Here is a 20972-nt window from a genome sequence, read left to right on the forward strand (position 1 = left end):
TTTTATTGGCATTCCTCGTATAATTTGCTACCAACCTAAAACCTTGTGGAGCTAATTAGTATTTTGTTCAAAACGGTAGAGGAGAGCTTAAGGGTCCTTAAGTATGGGCCCATGGCGTGAATGAGGCATAGTATCAAAATATATGTATTCACGGGAAAAAATGATGCATATCGAATGGCTGTCATACTCTCTATCAGCAGTTTGGAAACTCTCAGCAGGGTGGTGTTAGAAGTTAGCATGTGATGTTTCTGGAATCAGCTGACGTCATGAACATGTTTAAACATTGATTTATCTTAAATGTTTTTGCAGAAATACCCTGTAAAGCCTATCCCCCTAGAAGAGGCTGTTAAACTAATCCAGGTCGCCGAGAGGGCACGGCAAGGGCGCCTAAGAGCCATGTTCATGAAGCAAATCTATCTTCAAGAATACAGAGCAAAGCAAGCCAGGTTACTGGGCGAGAGAGTAGCAGACGTGGGGACTGCTGCACTGTGTATCCAGAAGGTGTGAATGGGGCGCTTTTGGACTTGGGGGCAAGGTGTCTTGACACAGCTGGAGATGCAGACCAGGGACGGGGGTGAGCTCTGAAACTCAAAATTCCCACATCCTACCTTTAGTAGGACTGGCCTAAATTCCAGAAGGACTGATTATCTTACCCTGGGGAAACTGTTAAGCAAGCCTCGTTATATTTTTTTTAATTTTGTTATAAATAGGTGTGAAACGCAGGCCTTTTACTGAAATATTTTTAAAGATCACCGATAACTGTTGGAAAGAATGTTGCTATATAAGTCCTTACTGAATTTTTAAAAATACATTTACACGCAGATGTGGTAATTATAGAAGGGGAGCGGGTTAACACCTGGGAGCTTGCAGAAGCGTGTGCCGTTTACAGAAGCTCCAGTGACCACCACTAATAACCAGAACACAGATGGTCCTTTCAGAAGGGGCCCTTGAAGTTTCCTTCCCTTTGTCAGATGACCACCCTTGAGTTATACCCCATCTTTTTTCAAATTGTGACTGAGGTTGCTCATGGGGAAATGCAGAAGATGGCAACGTGACACAAGTTAGAATTAGGCTGGGGAGAAAGTAAGTACAAGGACATAAAACAGAGCCAGAAGATCAGGAATCTTGTCCCTAATTGTGTTTGAATGGGAGTGGTGGGGATGCTGGGGAGAGACAGATAGACTATTTTCTTTCAAGATTCTGTGGGGATATAAGGTTTTTTAATATTTATTTTATTGAAGTGTAGTTGATTTACAATGTTGTGTTAATTTCTGCTGTACAGCAAAGTGATTCAGTTATACATATATATATTCTTTTTCATATTCTTTTCCATTATGGCTTATCTCAGGATATTGCATATAGTTTCCTGTGTTCTACAGTAGGACCTTGCTGTTTAACCATTCTATACATAATAGTTTGCATCTGCTCATCTCCAAACCATCCCCACCACGACCCCAAGCCTTGGCAACCAGAAGTCTGTTCTCTATGGGATATAAAGTTTTAAATGAGCATCTGAGTCCGAAGCTTGAGTTGTACAATTCTTGGGTGTTACTGTGTTATATGCCTCCATGTTACAGTGGAAATTTTTCTGTTAAAACTCTGAAGTGCCACCCTTAGATTTAGCCCCTCACTTCTGCAATCTAGAAGTTTCTCTTGAAGAAATACAGATAGAGGAACCTCACTAACAAAAGCTATAGGCTATTTGCTCCCCAGCTTTATTGAGATATATTTGACATATAACGTTGTGTAACTTTAAGAGTAGGACATCGTGATTTGGTATATGTGTGTATTTCAAAATGATTGCCACAGTAAGGTTACTTAACACATCCATCACCTCACATAATTGCCATTTTTTCTTGTAGTGAGAGCGTTTGAGGGCAACTCTCTTAGCAATTTGCAAGTATAAAATACAGTATTGTTAACTATAGTCACCATGCTGTACATTATACCCCCAGAATTTATTCATTTTATAACTGGACGTTTGTGTCCTTTGACCACCTCCACCCATTTCCCTCATCCACCCAGCCCCTGGCAGCCACCGAAGCTACTCTCTATTTCTATACATTTGGTATGTTTAGATTCCATATGTTAGTGAAGCATAAAGTATTTGTCTTTCTCTCTGTGACTTATTTCTTTTGCCCATAAAATGCATACACATTGTCGCAAATGGCAGGATTTCCTTCTTTTCGTAGCTGAATAATACTTCACTGTAGGTGTGCATCACATTTTCTTGATACATTCATCCATCAACAGACACTTAGGTTGTTTCCATATCTTGGCTATTGTGAATAATACTGCAGTGAACATGAGGGTACGTGTATCTTTTCAGATTAGTGTTTTCCTTTTCTTCAGATAAACACCCAGGAGGGAATTTATGGATCATGTGGTAGTTCTATTTTTAATTTTTTGAGGAACCTGCGTACTGTTTTCCATAGTGGATGCACCCAGTTACATTCCCACCAACAGTACGGGAAGGTTCCCTTTTTTCTCCACGTCCTCGCTGACACTTGTTATCTCTTGTCTTTTTGATAACAGCCATCCTAACAGGTGTGAGGCTGTTGCTGGGTCAGCAGCGGACCCTCCAGTTGCTCCCAGACACAAGGGTGGGTCCTGTCTTGTCCCTGGGTGGACAGAACTGCCTCTAGTACCCCTTGTTCAATAGGGAGGCCCTGGATAATGGTCCTCATCGGGGTCCACCGTTGGGTCCTGGGAGAGTAGACAATGGTATAGGCCACTTCTGTGGTTCATACTTTCTTTAAAAATTTTGCTTGTGATCACAAAAGAAAAAATACTCCATCAACACACACAGGTGCCCAACCTTGACCGCATAATCATTACATCATTTGGGATGTGCAGGTTACATGGGAGAAACAGTATGACCATGTTTTCTTTATTTTTTATGTATTAAACAAGTAACCATTTATTTATTTTTAGGTTTGGCGAGGTTTCCATCAGTGCAAGAGAACTGAAAGAGAGAGAGAAGAGGAGATGATATTCCTGGGTATGGTAAGTTTTCTTATAGACAAATAAGCATCTGGTTTTCCTAAAGACAGTAGAATCTGTAAGACTTGTGTCTTCCTTAGAGAGTTTTTGAGAGAAGAAAGGAAAGCAAAATACATGACCGGTGACTTAAGAGAATGGAATCGCCTGTATTATCTAGAAGCCTGCCCCAGGTGATCCAGAGACAGCAGAGTCTTGTCTGTTTACACGTCTACTGGAATACACGGGCTGCTCCAAAGGTGGGACAAGCTGTGAGCTGCCCACCGATATCAGCCGTGCCCTATACTTTGTTAATATATGTTAGTATTCGTGGTCCTGAGAATGGGTTTGCCCTGATACAGCCGCCTTCTCTTGGCTGATCTCCATGGTGATTACTGAATCAGAGTTGAAAAGGTATATTACTTAGTTACGGCCACAAACTCAGCAGCTGCAACAACACATGTCTGTTACCTCGGTTTCTGTGGGTCAGGAGTCTGGGCTTGACTGAGTCTTCTGCCCAGAGGCTCACAGGCTGCAGTCAAGGTGTTGGCTGAGGATGGGGTCTCGTCCTGAGGCTCAGCTGGGGAAGGATCTGCTTCCACGGTTGTGTGGTTGTGGGCCGGATTCAGTTCCTGATGGGCTGCCAGACTGAACGCCTCCGTTTTTTTGCCAGTTGTTAGCTGGAGGTAGCCCCCAGCCCCTTGCCAAGTGGGCTTTCCATGTGGCAACTTGCTTCCTCAGAGCTGGGGGGCGGGGAGCTGCTTCCAACCCTACACAGGTGACATGCATCACCTTTGTCCTATTCTGATGCTTATCAGCAAGTCATAGGGTCCACCCCGTGTTTTTTAAGGCAAAAGTGATGAAAGTTATAGAGCAATACCCTGAATGTGCGACCAAATGCTATTTTTTCTATTCACAGTAATATCACTGATAAGATCTTCTAATTTACTTTAAATCCTAAGACCTCAGAAAAGAAATTTTAAATAGTCACGTTTTTGGTTGATCCCAGAACTCACTCTTGGCTCTTGCATCACTTTTTTTTTTTTGCGGTACGCGGGCCTCTCACTGCTGTGGCCTCTCCCGTGGCGGAGCACAGGCTCCGGACACGCAGGCTCAGCGGCCATGGCTCACAGGCCCAGCCGCTCCGCGGCATGTGGGATCTTCCTGGACCAGGGCACGAACCCGCATCCCCTGCATCGGCAGGCAGACTCTCAACCGCTGTGCCACCAGGGAAGCCCTCTTGCATCACTTTTATAATGGCCTGTTCTAAGCGACAGATGACGTGGTTTTAGAATAGCACATATTCTCCTCTGGCTCCGCATCCTGACTGCTCCACGTGCACTTCAGCCTCTGTGTTTCACCTCTGTTGTCAGCACAGAATGGAAAACAAGAATTATTTTGTTTGAGGAAGGGATTCACCTCCGTGGTGCAGACACCTGGAAGAGCATCTTTCCCTGGTGAAGGGGCGTACGCTCACTGCACCTGTGTGCGGAACCTCAATTGTGACGTCCAGGCTTTATTATCTTAAAAAGCATGGTGACTCATATCAGAGTGGCACATATGATTCAAGAAATACCCTGATTTCACCACCTGCATTCTTGATTTCTTTTTGATCTTTGAGTTTCAAAAATAAGTCAACATTAATTTTCGGAACCCCTAGGATCCCAGCCCATCTTTTATTTCTTGGTTGTTAAGGTGCCATGAGAATCAAATGGATGAGTCCCTGTCAGTTTTTAAGGATCTTTATGATTTCAGAACTGTGCTGGGTGCAATATTATTCAGCCATAAAAAGAGGGAAATCTTGACACATGCTACAGCATGGATGAACTTTGAGGACATTATGCTAAGTGAGACAAGCCAGTCACAAAAAGACACATGCTGTATGATTCCATCTTTATGAGGCATCTAAAGTTGTCAAACTCATAGAGACAGGAAGTAGGAGGTTGCCAGGAGCTCAGGGAGGGGCAATGAAGAGTAGTTCAATGGGTATAAAGTTTCAGTTTGAAAAAAAAAAGTTCTCCAGATCTGTTGTACAACAATGTGAATATACTCAACACTACTGAATGGTATACTTACAAATGGCTAAGATGATAAATTTTATGTTATGTGGTTTTCACCACAATTTAAAAATTGTGTTTAGTTCACTGAACATGGAAATGTATATTGAGATGGTTCTATAGGAATCATCACTATTCACTAATGGCCAAAACATACAAGTTAAAAATTAAATGAGATACTGTATTTCATTCAATCTAAGATGTTGTTCATTATAAGATACATCATGATTGAAAATGAAAGAAAATGTTTGAGCAAATAAACCAAAACATATCCCTGATCATAATATACAGCCATCCCTGTATATTTAACATTTCAGGTATGTTAAACCATGAAAAATATGTATGTTAGAACTGATGATAGAAGGCAATTTGTATCTGTCTTATTGGGGGGAAAAAGTTTTTTCAAGTTATATTGGAAAAATCAATATCGTTAAAATAACCACACTACCCAAGGCAATCTATAGATTCAGTGCAATCCCTATCAAATTACCAATGGCATTTTTCACAGAACTAGAACAAGAATTTTTTGAATTTATATGGAAACACAAAAGACCTCGAAGAGCCAAAGCAATCTTGAGAAAGAAAAACAGAGCTGGAGGAATCAGACACCCTGACTTCAGACTATACTACAAAGCTACAGTAATCAAAACAATATGGTCCTCACACAAAAACAGACACATAGATCAATGGAACAGTATAGAAAGCCAAGAAATAAACCCATGCACCTTGGTTCAATTAATCTGTGACAAAGGAGGCAAGAATATACAATGGAGAAAAGACAGTCTCTTCAATAAGTGGTGCTGGGAAAACTGGACAGCTACATGAAAAAGCATGAAATTAGAACACTCCCTAACACCATACACAAACATAAACTCAAAATGGATTAAAGACCTAAATGTAAGATCAAGTTATAATTATTGACAGGAGTGTGATGAGATGCTTATTCTCATACACGGTGAGTTAAATTGATTCAGGTTTTCTGAAAGAGGCAACACAATCATTAAAATATATCCTTCCACCTGAGTTCTAGTTCTAGCTTAAGGAAATCATCAGAAATAAAGGTTTATGTGCATAGACATTTCCTACAGTGTTGTTTTAAATAATGAAAAATTGGAAATACACAGTCCTAGTGTTCTAGAGTAGGGATGGAGTTAAATGATTTATGGTGGACCTACCTTAAAGTAGTGATAGACCGCCATTAAAAAAATATGTTTATGACTCATTTTTGATGTGAAAATGCTCAGAGTGAAAATACAGGATTTGGAATTGTACATATAATAGGATTTCAACTAAATAGATACACACATACATACATTATATCGTGTTCCTTTTTTCATGTCAGAACTTTGGAAGTTTTTTGTTTTAATTGTATTTTCCAAAATGTTTAAATTTTACTGCATTAACTGGAAAAAAAAGGCACACATTTAAAAATAAAAGCAAACAGCCATAGAATATTATCAATTCTTTCTATTCAGATCTTCAAATTGTTTGGTGTATGTACATAGGTAGACAGTTTATGATACAAAATTGTTTCTCTGTTCTACCCGTTAGAGACACAGAAATATGAGATGTAATGATAAAAACAATGGTTATCTCCAATTTTCTACTTTAAAAATTAAACTTGCGGTCAGAAGATTCAATCTAAGATAATCTAAGTTTAACATGAAACTTTATGTAAGCAGCAGTTTGACTCAACCACTTCCATTTAATTTAATTCAGCCGACATTTACTGAATATGGTGCGTAACAGGCCAGAAACTTAGGGAATGGCCAAATGCTATTTTTTTAACCTAAAGTTTTAATGGCTTACATTGATACCACATAAAGATAGAGTAACATGTTTTTTACTGTAATTTGTATATGCTCAACTCAAATAAACGAAGTCTGTTTTAATTTTTCAGCAGTACAGAGTTTGGATAGTAACGAGGACAGCTTGTCTGTTTTGTATTAAATGCGACTTTCTCCAGTTTGCTTTTTGCCAAGCATGTCTTCTCTTGGTATTACATGTTCTATGAAATTTTACACCATTGAGAAATATATGCATTCAGTTTTTAAAAGAATGGTATCTTCTGTTTGCTGGCTGATAACCATAAAAATCCATTACCCCAAATCCTGGGAATGTTTTCAATTAAATACATTTTCCACTATATCACTAATTAAGATAGTGTCTACTCATTTTAAGGTTTTACTTTTCCATTATTTTACTTTGTTACATCATATCAGTGTATAAACCATTGACTTCTCTGATCAAAACAGTATTTGTATCTTTGTGGGAAGCTTGGCCTGTTTCCAGGGGTGAGTATTTAGTAACTGAAATGAGAATTAGAGCAAATGACATAATTATGTCCTCAGTTCCTGACTAAATGTTGCCTTTACCATTGTCATATAAATTATTTTTTGATATTGCCATTTTAAATATTTATATTCTAAAATATACAAAGGAAAATAAATAGCACTCTAAAAATTCATGTGCAGTTGTTTTAATTGGCAGAGCCAATGGAGTGGATGAAGGAGGACACTTAATGAATGTAATACATTTCATTCTGTGGGTCCCTTTGAAATAATGTGTCCTACAGCCACGACCATGGTGTATTTTATGTTACCCTGAAGCTATCAATGTTTACATTATAATAAAGAACACTAGGGGACACTTATTAAACACGAAGAACTGTCACTTTGAAATGCATCAGCTAAATCCTCAAAACACCATAACACCCTGCTCACTTTCAAATTCTAACATGAAACAGGCTACATTATAGATTATTTTTCGGTCAATAAATTAGACTCATTTCTTATTAACAAATAACCCCAGGTAGGAGCTTGGGCACCCAATGAATGCTCCCGAAAGGCGGCTCTCTCCTGAGGCTCCCCTTGGTCCGGGGCCGTCAGGGGCTTCTCTTTGAGAACTGCTGTCAAAGCCAAAATGAGCGAAGAATCAAAATGAAACCGTCTTTATGATCACACTTTGATTTCAGCCCCAAACCACGGCGTCTGGCTTGGTCCTGTGCATTATTCATTATATTTGGCACCAAATGACCTTTGGTTGTTTATAGAAATAAATGTATTAAAAAACAGATTTGCCATGATTTATGGGGTTTTGTTTTGCTTTGCTTTGGTTTTATTTTACTCTTTAAATACAAAAAAAAAGCTGTTTCCCTAAGTGTCTGGGGACGGCAGCATCTTAGAAATGAGTGCGCGTCTCCCCCTGGCCTTTGAAGGGTTGGCCTGCCAGGTGGATGGAGAGGCAGGTGTCTGGGGCGGCCCCTCTACCACGTGGGTCGGAGGGGGGGGACACTTTGAGCCACTCACTCCCCCTCCCCCTGAGCCTCAGTTTCTCCTTCTGTAAGAGCAGGATAGTGCCACCTACTTCACAGAGCTGTCAGAAGGGCTTCCAGACCCGGCCTAGAGCTTAGACGGGTTGCCTTCAAGGAATGGTGGCTGATTGTTCACCGTCTTGGAAAATTACATTACGTTATCCCGATAACTGAATGATTTTGTACAAAGGAAAACTATCACGATACATCACAACTTTTCTATGTAACAAAACAAAATATTTCAAAATAAGTTGTTGCCTAACACACACATGCCACTGATTTCTAAATATAAACTAACTTGGCCCTTGTTACTTGCTGCTCGTGTTACCGACCAGGATTCTTAGCCTCCTTAATCAATAGAAATTGATAAGAGGCCCAAAGAAATTCAGGCTAGGCGTTATCGGGGTCCCCGCTGCAGCTGGAGGGGCAAAAACAAGTAGCGGTGCCCTTGCTCACTCCCCGAGTGCAGGCGAGCTGGTTCCTTGTAGGAGGTGAGGGTAGGGGTATGTCCAGGGGTTGGACTGGAGGTCTAGCTTAGGTGTTCTGCCCACCCCTTTGGTGGTGGTGTGCTGGGGGCATGCGCAGTACCCTGCTTGCTTTTGCTCCCGGCTCCTCAGAAGTGGCAGTTGGGTTTTTGGTCTTTACGTGTCTGGTTGTTCATGATTTGCCCCAACTGTGCATATGCACGCAGTTATTTTTAGTCCCTTATAATCCCTTTCTTTGCTTTTTGTTGCTGGAGGAGACGTTTGTCCAGGTGCAAGCACTGCAGCAAAGGGTCCCAGGTCCCAGCCTGTCTCACTTAGATTTACGAACCTGGAATTAGTCTATTAAAAGTACAATCTGGAAAAGCAGTGCCCTTGGAACAGCCCAGCAGGGTCCGAGCCTTACCCAGCTGCAGAGGGAGAATTCGGAGATCCCTAGGGCAGCGGGTACTGCCCACCACGTACACTGTGTGTGTTGCACCGGGAAAATGTTTGCAAACCAGGAAAAGCAGTGATCCTGCTACAGGCATGCAAGAAAGGCTCTTAGGTTGAGCAAGGGAATCAGAGCCCGAGGAGGACACCCTGAGTAATTTCTGTGATTCAAAAGTCCACCTCAAGATGCTTTGGGAAAAAAAGAAAACTCAGCATTTTCTTTTCTGTTAAATGAGATCTTACAGTCTAGTTAACTGGGAACCTTTAGTTTGATTGTAAGTATTTTTATTGAAGTATAATTGTCATGCAGGATCATATTAGTTTCAGGTGTATATCATAGTGATTTGGCGTTTATGTACATTTTGAAATGGTCACCCCACAAAGTTACTACAATGTTATTGACTACATCCCCTAAGCTGTGCGTTTCACCCCTGTGACTTATTTATTTTATAACTGGAAGTTTGTTTCTCTTAATCCCTTTCGCCTCCTTCTCCTGGCATCCACCCCCCCTCCCCCGCCCAGTCCCCCTCTCCCCGCTGGCAACCACTTTGTTCTCTGTAACAATGAGTCTGTTTCGGTTTTGGTTTGATGTCCATGTGTATTGATTTTTAGATTCCACATATAAGTGAAATCATACGGTATTTGTGTTTCTCTGTCTGACTTATTTCACTTAGCATAACACCCTCCAGGCCCATCCGTGTTGCCACAAATGGCAAGATTTCATTCTTTTTTATGGCTGAATAATATTCCAGTGTGTGTGTGTGTGTGTGGTATATTATATATATATTCATTTATTCATTCATCTATGGATGGACACTTAGGTTGCTTCCATATGTCAGCTATCATAAATAATGCTTCAGTGAACATGTATCTTTTCAAGTGAGTGTTTTTGTTTTTTTCAGATAAATACCCAGAAGTGGGATTGCTGGATTGTATGGTAGTTCTATTTTTAATTTTTTGAGGAATCTACACACTGTCTTCCATAGTGGCTGCACCAGTTTACATTCCAGCAGTGTAAAAGTGTTCCCTTTTCTCCATATCCTCACCAACACTTGTTATTTTTTTTTTTTGGCTTTCTGATAATCGCCAGTCTGACAGGTGTGAGGTGGTGTCTCATTGTGGTTTTGATTTTCATTTCCCTGACGATTACTGATGTTGAGCATCTTTTCATGTGTCTCTGTTGGCCGTCTGTATGTCTTCTTTGGAAAAAGGCCTGTTTATGTCATCTGCTCATTTTTTAATTGGGCTGTTTGTTTTTTGACATTAAATTGTGTAAGTTCTTTATATATTTTGAATATTAACCCTTTATCAGATACATAAGTTGCAAGTATTTTCTCCCATTCAGTAGGTGGCCTTTTAGTTCTGTTGATAGTTTCCTTTGCTGTGCAGAAGCATGTAGTCCCATTTGTTTATTTTTGCTTTTGTTGCCCTTGCCTGCAGAGAGAAGTCCAAAATAATATTCAGATTGATGTCAAAGAGGTTACCGCCTTATGTTTTCTTCTAGGAGTTTTATGGTTTCAGGCCTTACATTAAAGTCTTTAATACATTTTTAATTTATTCTTTTTTTTAAACTATTTTTTTTTAATTTTTTTATCTTTTTGGCTGTGTTGGTTCTTTGTTGCTATGCACAGGCTTTCTCTAGTTGCGGCAAGTGGGGGCTGCTCTTCATTGCCGTGCGCGGGCTTCTCACTGCGGTGGCTTCTCTTGTTGTGGACACGGGCTCTAGGTGTGCCCGCTTCAGTAGTTGTGGCACACAGGTTTAGTTGCTCTGTGGCATGTGGGATCTTCCTGGACCAGGGATCAAACCCATGTCCCCTGCATTAGCAGGCAGATTCTTAACCATTGCACCACCAGGGAAGTCCCTAATTTATTCTTGTATATGGTGTGCGATAGGGGTCCAGTTTCACTTTTTTGCATGTAGCTGTCCAATTTTCCCACCACCATTTGTTGAAGAGACTGTCTTTTCTCCATTGTATGTTTGTGCCTCCTTTGTCATAGATTAACTGACCATGTGTGCATGGGTTTATTTCTGGGAAGTATTTATTGTTATTCTTTGTTTTGTTTTTTGCGGTACGCGGGCCTCTCACTGTTGTGGCCTCCCCCGTTGCGGAGCACAGGCTCTGGACGCGCAGGCTCAGCGGCCATGGCTCACGGGCCCAGCCGCTCCGCGGCATGTGGGATCTTCCCGGACCGGGGCACGAACCTGTGTCCCCTGCATCGGAAGGCGGACTCTCAACCACTGCGCCACCAAGGAAGCCCTATTGTTATTCTTATTCTGCTTTATTCTTGCCCTGGGTCCCCAGGTCGTCAGAAACTCAATGAGCAAAACAGTTCTCTTCCTTTAGTCACCTGATCCCAGGATTCTTTTATCCCTACTCTAGGGCAGGACATTTGCCCTTATTTATCTCAGATTAGGGCCCATTACAAAGTCCTTTACCGCAGCATAGTAGAATGGTTAAGGCCAGGAACTCTGGAGCCAGCCTGCCTGGGTTCAGATTCTGGTTCCACCATTTACTTGCAGGGTGAACTGGGGTGGTGTCTTGGCTTCCTGGTGCCTCGATTTCCACATATGCAAAATGGAGAGAGTGCTAGCACCCAGGCAAAGATGTGTGTTAAGTATTAAAGAAATTGGTGTCTGTAAAGCATTTAAAATAGTGTCTGACACACTGCACCCTGTGAGCACTAGGTAGGTGTTCACTGTTATTTTTTGAAATGGCTTATAATCGTGGGTTTAAATGCTCACGTCACTCATGATTTTAAAATGCTTATTAAATTGTCATTTTAAATCTATTTAAGTTGGCCAAGATCAAAATGGTTAAGGTCACAACGTTGGCAAGGTGTGGGAAGAAAGGCTCTGTCATACACTGTTGGGGGGAAGAGTAAAGCAATCCTGCAAGCTCTTTGCAAGGCAGCTCAGCAATGTCCATTAAAATTACAAATGTATATTTTTGAAAAGAATGATCTATAGTACCCATAAAAAACCATTTTCAGACAAACTATTTTAAGCCAGAAGAAAACTATCAGTGAAAAGATACAAGAAGGCATACAGGGTAAGAGCAGAGATTCTGGAGGTACATGCTTCGGGTCAAAGCCCCAGTCTACCACTTCCTGGCTGTGTGACCCTGGACAAGTTCTTTGACCTCTCTGTGCCTCAGTTTCTGCATATATAAAATGAAGATAGTAATGGTACTCATACATAAGACTACTTATTATGAGGAATAAATTAGTTAATATTTGTAAACCAGTTAAAATAGTGTCTCGCAAACTTTAAGTGCCATGCAAGTGTTTATTTTAAAACATTTTTAAAGAATGTAGGACACAAAAGTAGCAAATTTAGCTCCCACCACTACTCAATTACAGGCTCAACTATACAGTTCTATTCCAGCTCTTAATTAAGCAAATCTTAAAACTACTACAAGTTTCCAGAAAGTAGATTTAACGGGCTAGAAATTGCTCTGTTTTTGTTTTGCACCCACTTGAAGTTGTGGCATCCTAAAATAAAGATTTACCGTAACTGTAGTATGAGCAGAGGGCAAAAGAAAACCATCAGCGGGCTTCCCTGGTGGTGCAGTGGTTAAGAATCCTCCTGCCAATGCAGGGGACGTGGGTTTGATCCCTGGTCCGGGAAGATCCCACATGCCATGGAGCAACTAAGCCCATGCACCACAGCTACTGAGCCTGCACTCTAGAGCCGATGAGCCACAACTACTGAGCCCACATGCTGCAACTACTGAAGCCCACGGGCCTAGAGCCCATGCTCCACAACAAGAGAAGACACCGCAGTGAGAAGCCCGTGCACCGCAACGAAGAATAGCCCCCGCTCGCCACAACTAGAAGAAGCCCGCCTGCAGCAATGAAGACCCAACACAGCCAAAAATTAAATGAATAAATAAATAAATTTTTAAAAATTAAAAAAAAAAAAAAACCATCAGCCCTGACTCTCCCCACAACTTTTTTTCACTTCTTGCTGGGTTCTTCTTTCTGAGTAGATGTGTTTATATAAACACAGATATACAAGTATAGATATATTACTGTGAAATGAAATGGTGAAACAAAAGAGCTTATTTTTATAAACTAGGGAACGTCCACGCACACGCACATGCACACGCATGCACACGATCTTAAAACGGACCAACCGAAGAGCAGTTTACTCCACAGCATGAGGCATTCCACGTGTAAAATTAGCGCAGGAAGCGCACGGCGCGAGCCCATGGGCTGATGGGGCGGCTCTGAGTGCTCCCTAATGATGACCAACCGGGGGCTGCATGGAGCTGATTAATCTCTGCACTGACCACGGCGGTCATTTGTTGGAACAGACCCTCTCCCTTCCCCTCACTGCTCCATCCTCGCCTTAAGTGACTACAATACCCCCAAGACCATGAGCTCCTCCAGGAAGTTGCCAGCATTAAATCACTTATTTGCAAGGGGATTTGTGACTGATAAATTGGACAGATTGTCATTTGGACAAATGTCCATTTCATCTTACTAACTTGACCAAGGATTTTTAAAGGCAAAGCCCATCAAACATTAGATAAGCATTTGAAGTTAATGGACCATAGAGTCCTATTTCTCCACAAACCCAGGAGTCATCATCTTATGTCCTATTTTTACAGCAACATCAATTATTAATATGTATATTTTTGCTGACAGAGGACCTTGCTATAAACTTAGGTTTCGTTAACCAGTTCTGGGTCATTAACTGTGGAAAGCTTGTAAATATAATGGTTTATTCACATGGGAAGCCTTCATTAAGATGCATTATTCTACAGCTGATGTATTTCCGTATATAGTATATTATTGTGTTTTCTATTTCCCTTTAATATTCGTAATTTATTTTTCAATGAGTTGCTGTCTATGCGGTGAGTTAACAAATTTGAATGCCGTATGAACAAAGTTGCTAAACAGGAAAAAGATGTTGTAGCCCAAAGGAAAAGCTACTCATTAACATAAGAATCTAAATATATTATAACCTTTAAATTCAAAAGCAACTAGCGAAAGAAGCTACAAATGACCCCAAATGTATTTTTGTCAGAGAAAGTCTATCTCAAGCAACACGCATGAATACACACATATTAACAGCCCAGCGTGGTGTAAGAGGAGAAACACAGACCCGGAGGATTCCAGAAACCTTATTGCCAGCTTCTTCAGTCACGTAGGATGGCTTGGGAGAGTCATTAAGTGATGGACCTCAGTCCCCATCTGTTCAATGGGATAATCAGGTCCTTACTTCTGTCTCAAAAGATGGATGTAACATCAGTAAAGAAATGTAGAGAAAGAAGGTGTGGGACAGAGTGCCATGCCAATTGCAAAAAATCTGATGAGCGCTGGGAGACTTCTGTTTCACTTGTAGACCATGGACGTGTTATGAAGTTGGCTGAACACTTTGTGTAGAGCTTTGCCAGGACACCAGTCAGAGTTGCCTACTCAGTAATTCACTTTTAGGGATTCAAAGGGGAAAAGGCCCAGCTAAAATATAGTTTGTACGTGTGAATCTATGAAAAAAATATGCTATGATTTACCATAAGAACAATGTAGTGGGGGGGATTTCATATGATTCACTGATAAAAAATCATAATATTAAAGCAAGACTTCAAGACAATTTTACACGTTCATCAGAGACAAAGAAATTTGGGTCATTTGTAGCAGAGATGCATTTGAACATCTTCACGAAAACAATGGACTTCAGGGTAGTCATTGGAGAGATCAGATAAAAATCTCTGTGTTAGTTATAAACTTCTATTTCATAACACTAGGAATGTAAGACATTTCCTGAAAAATATGAGAATTGGATACTTCTTTAAATGATTAAATAAAGGGATTTCTTATCTCTTTATTTTGACACAAAGTAGATAATATAAAGTCATGGCTTTGAGCACTTACATCTTGAGTCAATTTAGATCACTGGCTTTTAACATTGTTCTTTAAAATGATTCTGTAATTCTCATTCTAGGTCCACTTTCAAAGTCGTTTTAGGGGTTTTTCCCTATCAAGAGTTGTACATTCTCACGTTCTCATTATACTAAACTTAGACAATTTGCTTAGTTTGTTACACATTCTAATACATATTTTTATCAAGTATTATATGTGTGATTTTCTTTTCATTTTTTTCCCCCTGGCTTTATGTCATTAAGTGGATGCTGTATTCTGACAGCATCTCAATTGTGGATTCAAGTAGAGAAGTCACAAACCAAAACAATGGTCACATTCCCACCAACAGTGCAAGAGGGTTCCCTTTTCTCCACACCCTCTCCAGCATTTGTTGTTTGTAGATTTCCGATGATGCCCATTCTAACCGGTGTGAGGTGATACCTCATTGTAGTTTTGATTTGCATTTCTCTAATAATCAGTGATGTTGAGCAGCTTTTCATGTGCTTCTTGGCCATCTGTATGTCTTCTTTGGAGAAAAGTCTATTTAGGTCTTCTACCCCTTTTTTGATTGGGTGGGTTGTTTGTTTTTTTAATATTGAGCTGCATGAGCTGTTTATATATTTTGGAGATTAATCCTTTGTCCATTGATTCGTTTGCAAATATTTTCTCCCATTCTGAGGGTTGTCTTGTTTATAGTTTCCTTTGCTGTGCTAAAGCTTTTAAGTTTCATTAGGTCCCATTTGTATATTTTTGTTTTTATTTCCATTACCTTAGGAGGTGGGTCAAAAAAGATCTTGCTGTGAATCATGTCAAAGATTGTTCTTCCTATGTTTTCCTCTAAGAGTTTTATAGTGTCTCGTCTTACATTTAGGTATTTAATCCATTTTGAGTTTATTTTTGTGTATGGTGTTAGGGAGTGTTCTAATTTCATTCTTTTACATGCAGCTGTCCAATTTTCCCAGCACCACTTGTTGAAGAGACTGTGTTTTCTCCATTGTATATCCTTGCCTCCTTTGTCATAGATTAGTTGACCATAGGTCATAAATCAAGCCTTAGGAAATTGAAATTGTGTCTAGCATCTTTTCCAACATAACACTATGAGATTAGAAATAAATTACAGGGGAAAAAATGTAAAAAACACAAACACATGGAGACTAAACAATACATTACTAAATAACCAAGAGATCACTGAAGAAATCAAAGAGGAAATCAAAAATACCTAGAGACAAATGACAACAAAAACACAACAATACAAAACCTATGGGATGCAGCAAAAGCAGTTCTAAGAGGGAAGTTTATAGCAATACAATCCTACTTTAAGAAACAAGAAAAATCTCAAATAAACAATCTAACCTTACACCTAAAGGAACTAGAGAAAGAAGAACAAACAAAACCCAAGGTTAGTAGAAGAAAAGAAATCATAAAGATCAGAGCAGAAATAAACAGAAACAAAGAAAACAATAGCAAAGATCAATAAAACTAAAAGCTGGTTCTTTGAGAAGATAAACAAAATTGATAAACCATTAGCCAGACTCATCAAGAAAAAAAAGGGAGAAGATTCAAAAATCAGTAGAAATGCAAAAGGAGAAGTAACAACTGACACTGCAGAAATACAAAGGCTCATGAGAGATTACTACAAGCAACTATGTGCCAATAAAATGGACAACCTGGAAGAAATGGACAAATTCTTAGAAAAGCATAACCTTCTGAGACTGAACTAGGAAGCAATAGAAAATATAAACAGACCAATCACAAGCACTGAAATTGAGACTGATTAAAAATCTTCCAGCAAACAAAACTCCAGGACCAGATGGCTTCACAGGTGAATTCTATCAAACATTTAGAGAAGAGCTAACACCCATCCTTCTCAAACTCTTCCAAAAAATTGCAGAGGAAGGAACAGTGCCAAACTGTTTGGCCTCATTCTACAAGGCCACCATCACCCTGATACCAAAACCAGACAAAGATACTACAAAAAAAGAAAATTACAGACCAATATCACTGATGAACATAGATGCAAAAATTCTCAACAAAATACTAGCAAACAGAGTCCAGCAACACATTAAAAAGATCATACACCATGATCAAGTGGGATTTATCCCAGGGATGCAAGGATTCTTCAATATATGCAAATCAATCAATGTGATACCCCATATTAACAAATTGAAGAATAAAAACCATATGATCATCTCAACAGATACAGAAAAAGCTTTTGACAAAATTCAACACCCATTTATGATAAAAAACTCTCCAGAAAGTGGGCATAGAGGGAACCTACGTCAACATAATAAAGACCATATATGACAAACTCACTCTCAGTGGTGAGCAAACATCATTCTCAGTGGTGAAAAACTGAAAGCATTTCCTCTAAGGCCAGGAACAAGACAAGGATGTCCACTCTCACCACTATTATTTAACATAGTTTTGGAAGTCCTAGCCATGGCAATCAGAGAAGACGAAGAAATAAAAGGAATACTTGGAAAAGAAGAAGTAAAACCGTCACTGTTTGCAGATGACATGATACTATACATAGATAATCCTAAAGATGCCACCAGAGAACTACTAGAGCTAATCAATGAATTTGTTAAAGTTGCAGGATACAAAATTAATGCACAGAAATCTCTTGCATTCCTATACACTAACAACGAAAGATCAGAAAGAGAAATTAAGGAAACAGTCCCTCTTCTTTTTCTTTATCATCATCATTTTAGGCTTTGCAGGCCACATGGTCCCTGTCCCAACTATTCAGTGTGGCCGTTGTAGTGTGTAAGCCACCATAGACAGCATGTAAATGAATGGGCATGGCTGCATTCCAATAAAACTTTACTTACGAAAATAAGCAGTGGGCCAGGTTTGACTCGTGTGCTATAGGTTACCAAACCTTTTTCTAGAGCAGTTAGTTTTTCCTCAAACCTGGATATTATCAGAATCACTTGAAGACTTTCCTAAACTACTAGTTTCTTGCTTCTTCCTCACCCCCAGGATGGAACTGGGAATCCATATTTTTTTTACTGCTTTTCAGAATTTTGAGGAAAAACGTGAACTTGGAAAAAATAACTCACTGGTATATTTGAAGATGTGTTGCATCTAAAATAATTTCCCTGAACAAAGTGACTACTAAAAACAAGAAAGGAGCAAATATAAAATAAGAAGGAATTTCAGGAAGATAAGAGCATGCTCAAAAAAGCAAAACAATAATAACCCCTCTACAATTCTAAATAGATCCAAATAATAAATGGACATAACTGAAAGCCAAATTAATTGTGAAAGGTAACGATAGAGAAATCTTCTGTAACATAGTGCGAGCAAGTAAAGGAGAGATGGAAAATACAAGAGAAAAGGTCAGATCAATCTGGTGCTCTGCCATTTATGTAATACTTGTTGCAGGGAGAAAAAGAAATAATAGAAGGAAAATTTACAGAGGAGAAGACATAATTCTTTACATTGAAAGAACCCACTAAATGGAGAATGTGATGAATGAGGAAATGCTCACACCTAGATTCATTTTGATAAACTTTGAAAAGACGAAGTGTAAAGCATCATAAGAGCAGAATAGCTTTACCTACAAAGGAACAATCATCAAATTTCCAACAAGCTGGTTGCTGGCAGCTCTGCCCATTAGAAGTATCCTCCAGGGTAGCTACTAAGCTGCCATTCAAGTGGGAAGGGCCAAGTGAGGACATGTTAGAAATGCAAGTACTTAGAATATTTATGGCTGACCATATCCGGTCTGAAAGTGACACTCAAGGACATGCTTCACAACCTAAGTGTCCATCGACAGATGAATGGTTAAAGAAGATGTGCCACATATATACAATGGAATATTACTCAGCCAGAAAAAGGAACGAAATTGTGTCATTTGCAGAGATGTGGATGGACCTAGAAACTGTCCTACAGATTGAAGTAAGTCAGAAAGAGAAAAAACAAGTACCATATGCTAACGCATATATATGGAATCTAAAAAAAACGTACTGATGAACCTAGTGGCAAGGCAGGAATAAAGATGCAGATGTAGAGAACGGACTTGAGGACATGGGGCGGGGGAAGGGAAAGCTGGGATGAAGTGAGAGAGTAGCATGGACATATATACACTACCAAACGTAAGGTAGATAGCTAGTGGGAAGCAGCCGCATAGCACAGGGAGATCAGCTCGGTGCTTTGTGACCACCTAGAGGGGTGGGATAGGGAGGGTGGGAGGGAGGGAGACGCAAGAGGGAAGAGATATGGGAACATATATATATGTATAACTGATTCACTTTGTTATAAAGCAGAAACTAACACACCATTGTAAAGCAATTATACTCCAATAAAGATGTAAAAAAAAAAAAAAGAACAGTGAGACCAATAGCTCCCTCCCTCTGCTTGGCTCTAGCAGCCACACTTACACCTCTTCAGGAGCAGATGGGAGGATCTCTGTCTGCAGAAACCAGCTCAAAAGAAAGAAATCTGGGTACTGATACTCAGATGCCTCCAATAAAGCAGCTCTGACCTCACCAGTCAGCAACTCCCCGACACAGGTTCCAAACAGCTCTGGGAGCCTCCCTCCTAAATAAGCGTGAACCACAAAGGGTCACCAGTCACTTAGGAAAGACAGAGACCCAACAGAAAAGAAATTGGAAGGAAAAAAAGAGCTGTAAAATAAAACATAAAAAACAAAATTCTAAAAGTAATAACCTTATGGAAATAAAATAGGATTATCGAATCCAGAAATTAGAACAAAATTCCCCAAAACAGGAGAATCAAAGAACAGTGGAAGTGCTGCTGAAGAGTTCAAATATAATAATAGAAACTTCAAAAAATAAAGTTGAAAGAAAAAATTAAGAAAATCTCCTAGAAAATAGCAAAATGACAAAGAGACGGATGAGGGATACGTGTAAAGAAAATTGCAGGAGTTCTGAGAAGAAAAGAACTAAGAAAACAGAGGAAGGTAATTGTAAAGGAACAGTAACCAAAAAAATCCTTGTAACAAAAGGATATGGATTTTCAGATTTAAAATGGTCCCTGGCTTTAGTTAGGTTCTATCCATACCTTGGCTATTGTGAATAATGCTATAGTGAACAGGGGGGTGCAGATATCTTTTTAAGATCTTGATTTCATTTCCTTTGGATATATACCCAGAAGTGGGATTGCTGGATCATACGGTAGTTCTATTTTTAATTTTTTGAGGAGCCTCCATAGTGTTTTCTATAGTGCCTGCACCAGTTTACATTCCCACTGACAGTGTACAAGGGTTTCAGTTTCTCCACATCCACGCCCAACACTTGTCATCTTTTCTCTACTTGATACTAGCCATCCTTTGCTGAATCAGACTATAGTTTTTGGATTCTGGAAGAGTATTTCCTCAGTTTTGTGTGCTATTCACAGTGTAGGTGACACAGACACGACACACTTTTACGTTTATCTGCATTATTATTTTCTCTACCACTTTATTAAGTCTATACAATCAAATCACAATAGTAAATCAAGCCCTCATTTGTAGCATTTGCTAATTTCGACAGTGTGAGTATTCCTATAGCCAACTGCCAGCTGCTAACCTGAATGAACGCAGGAAGGTACGCACAGAAGTGACCGCATTATTACAGTATTTTCACCTTAGAGATACAACAGACATAATGACATCAAGAGCATAGATGACAATAAAATCCAGTCAAAGTAATTATGAAGCAGTGAGTTTTTGGTATCGGTAACTTGCGTTGTTAACATAATTTAATCCTAAATTTATATAATTTAGCATTTAAAAATAACTGTGCCTAACAGCAAGCTTGCAAAATTTCTGAAAATCTGTCAACTGGATCTCATGAGTCATTACAGGCTGGCTCCAGCACACCACTGAATTTGTCC

At 39.7% G+C, this 20972-nt stretch overlaps 1 protein-coding gene across 1 annotated transcript in view; it reads left to right on the forward strand.

Annotated features, from left to right (window-relative positions):
• IQCA1 (IQ motif containing with AAA domain 1) overlaps nt 1–20972 on the forward strand; it is a 169034-nt gene that overhangs the window by 16815 nt on the left and 131247 nt on the right. Inside the window, exons 4-5 of the mRNA XM_032638432.1 lie at nt 310–501; nt 2935–3006. Of these exons, the coding sequence (XP_032494323.1) occupies nt 310–501; nt 2935–3006 (264 nt within the window). The remainder of the gene's footprint in view (nt 1–309; nt 502–2934; nt 3007–20972) is intronic.

This window comes from Phocoena sinus, chromosome 7 (assembly GCF_008692025.1).
Source record: "Phocoena sinus isolate mPhoSin1 chromosome 7, mPhoSin1.pri, whole genome shotgun sequence".
Taxonomy (NCBI): Eukaryota; Metazoa; Chordata; class Mammalia; order Artiodactyla; family Phocoenidae; genus Phocoena; species Phocoena sinus.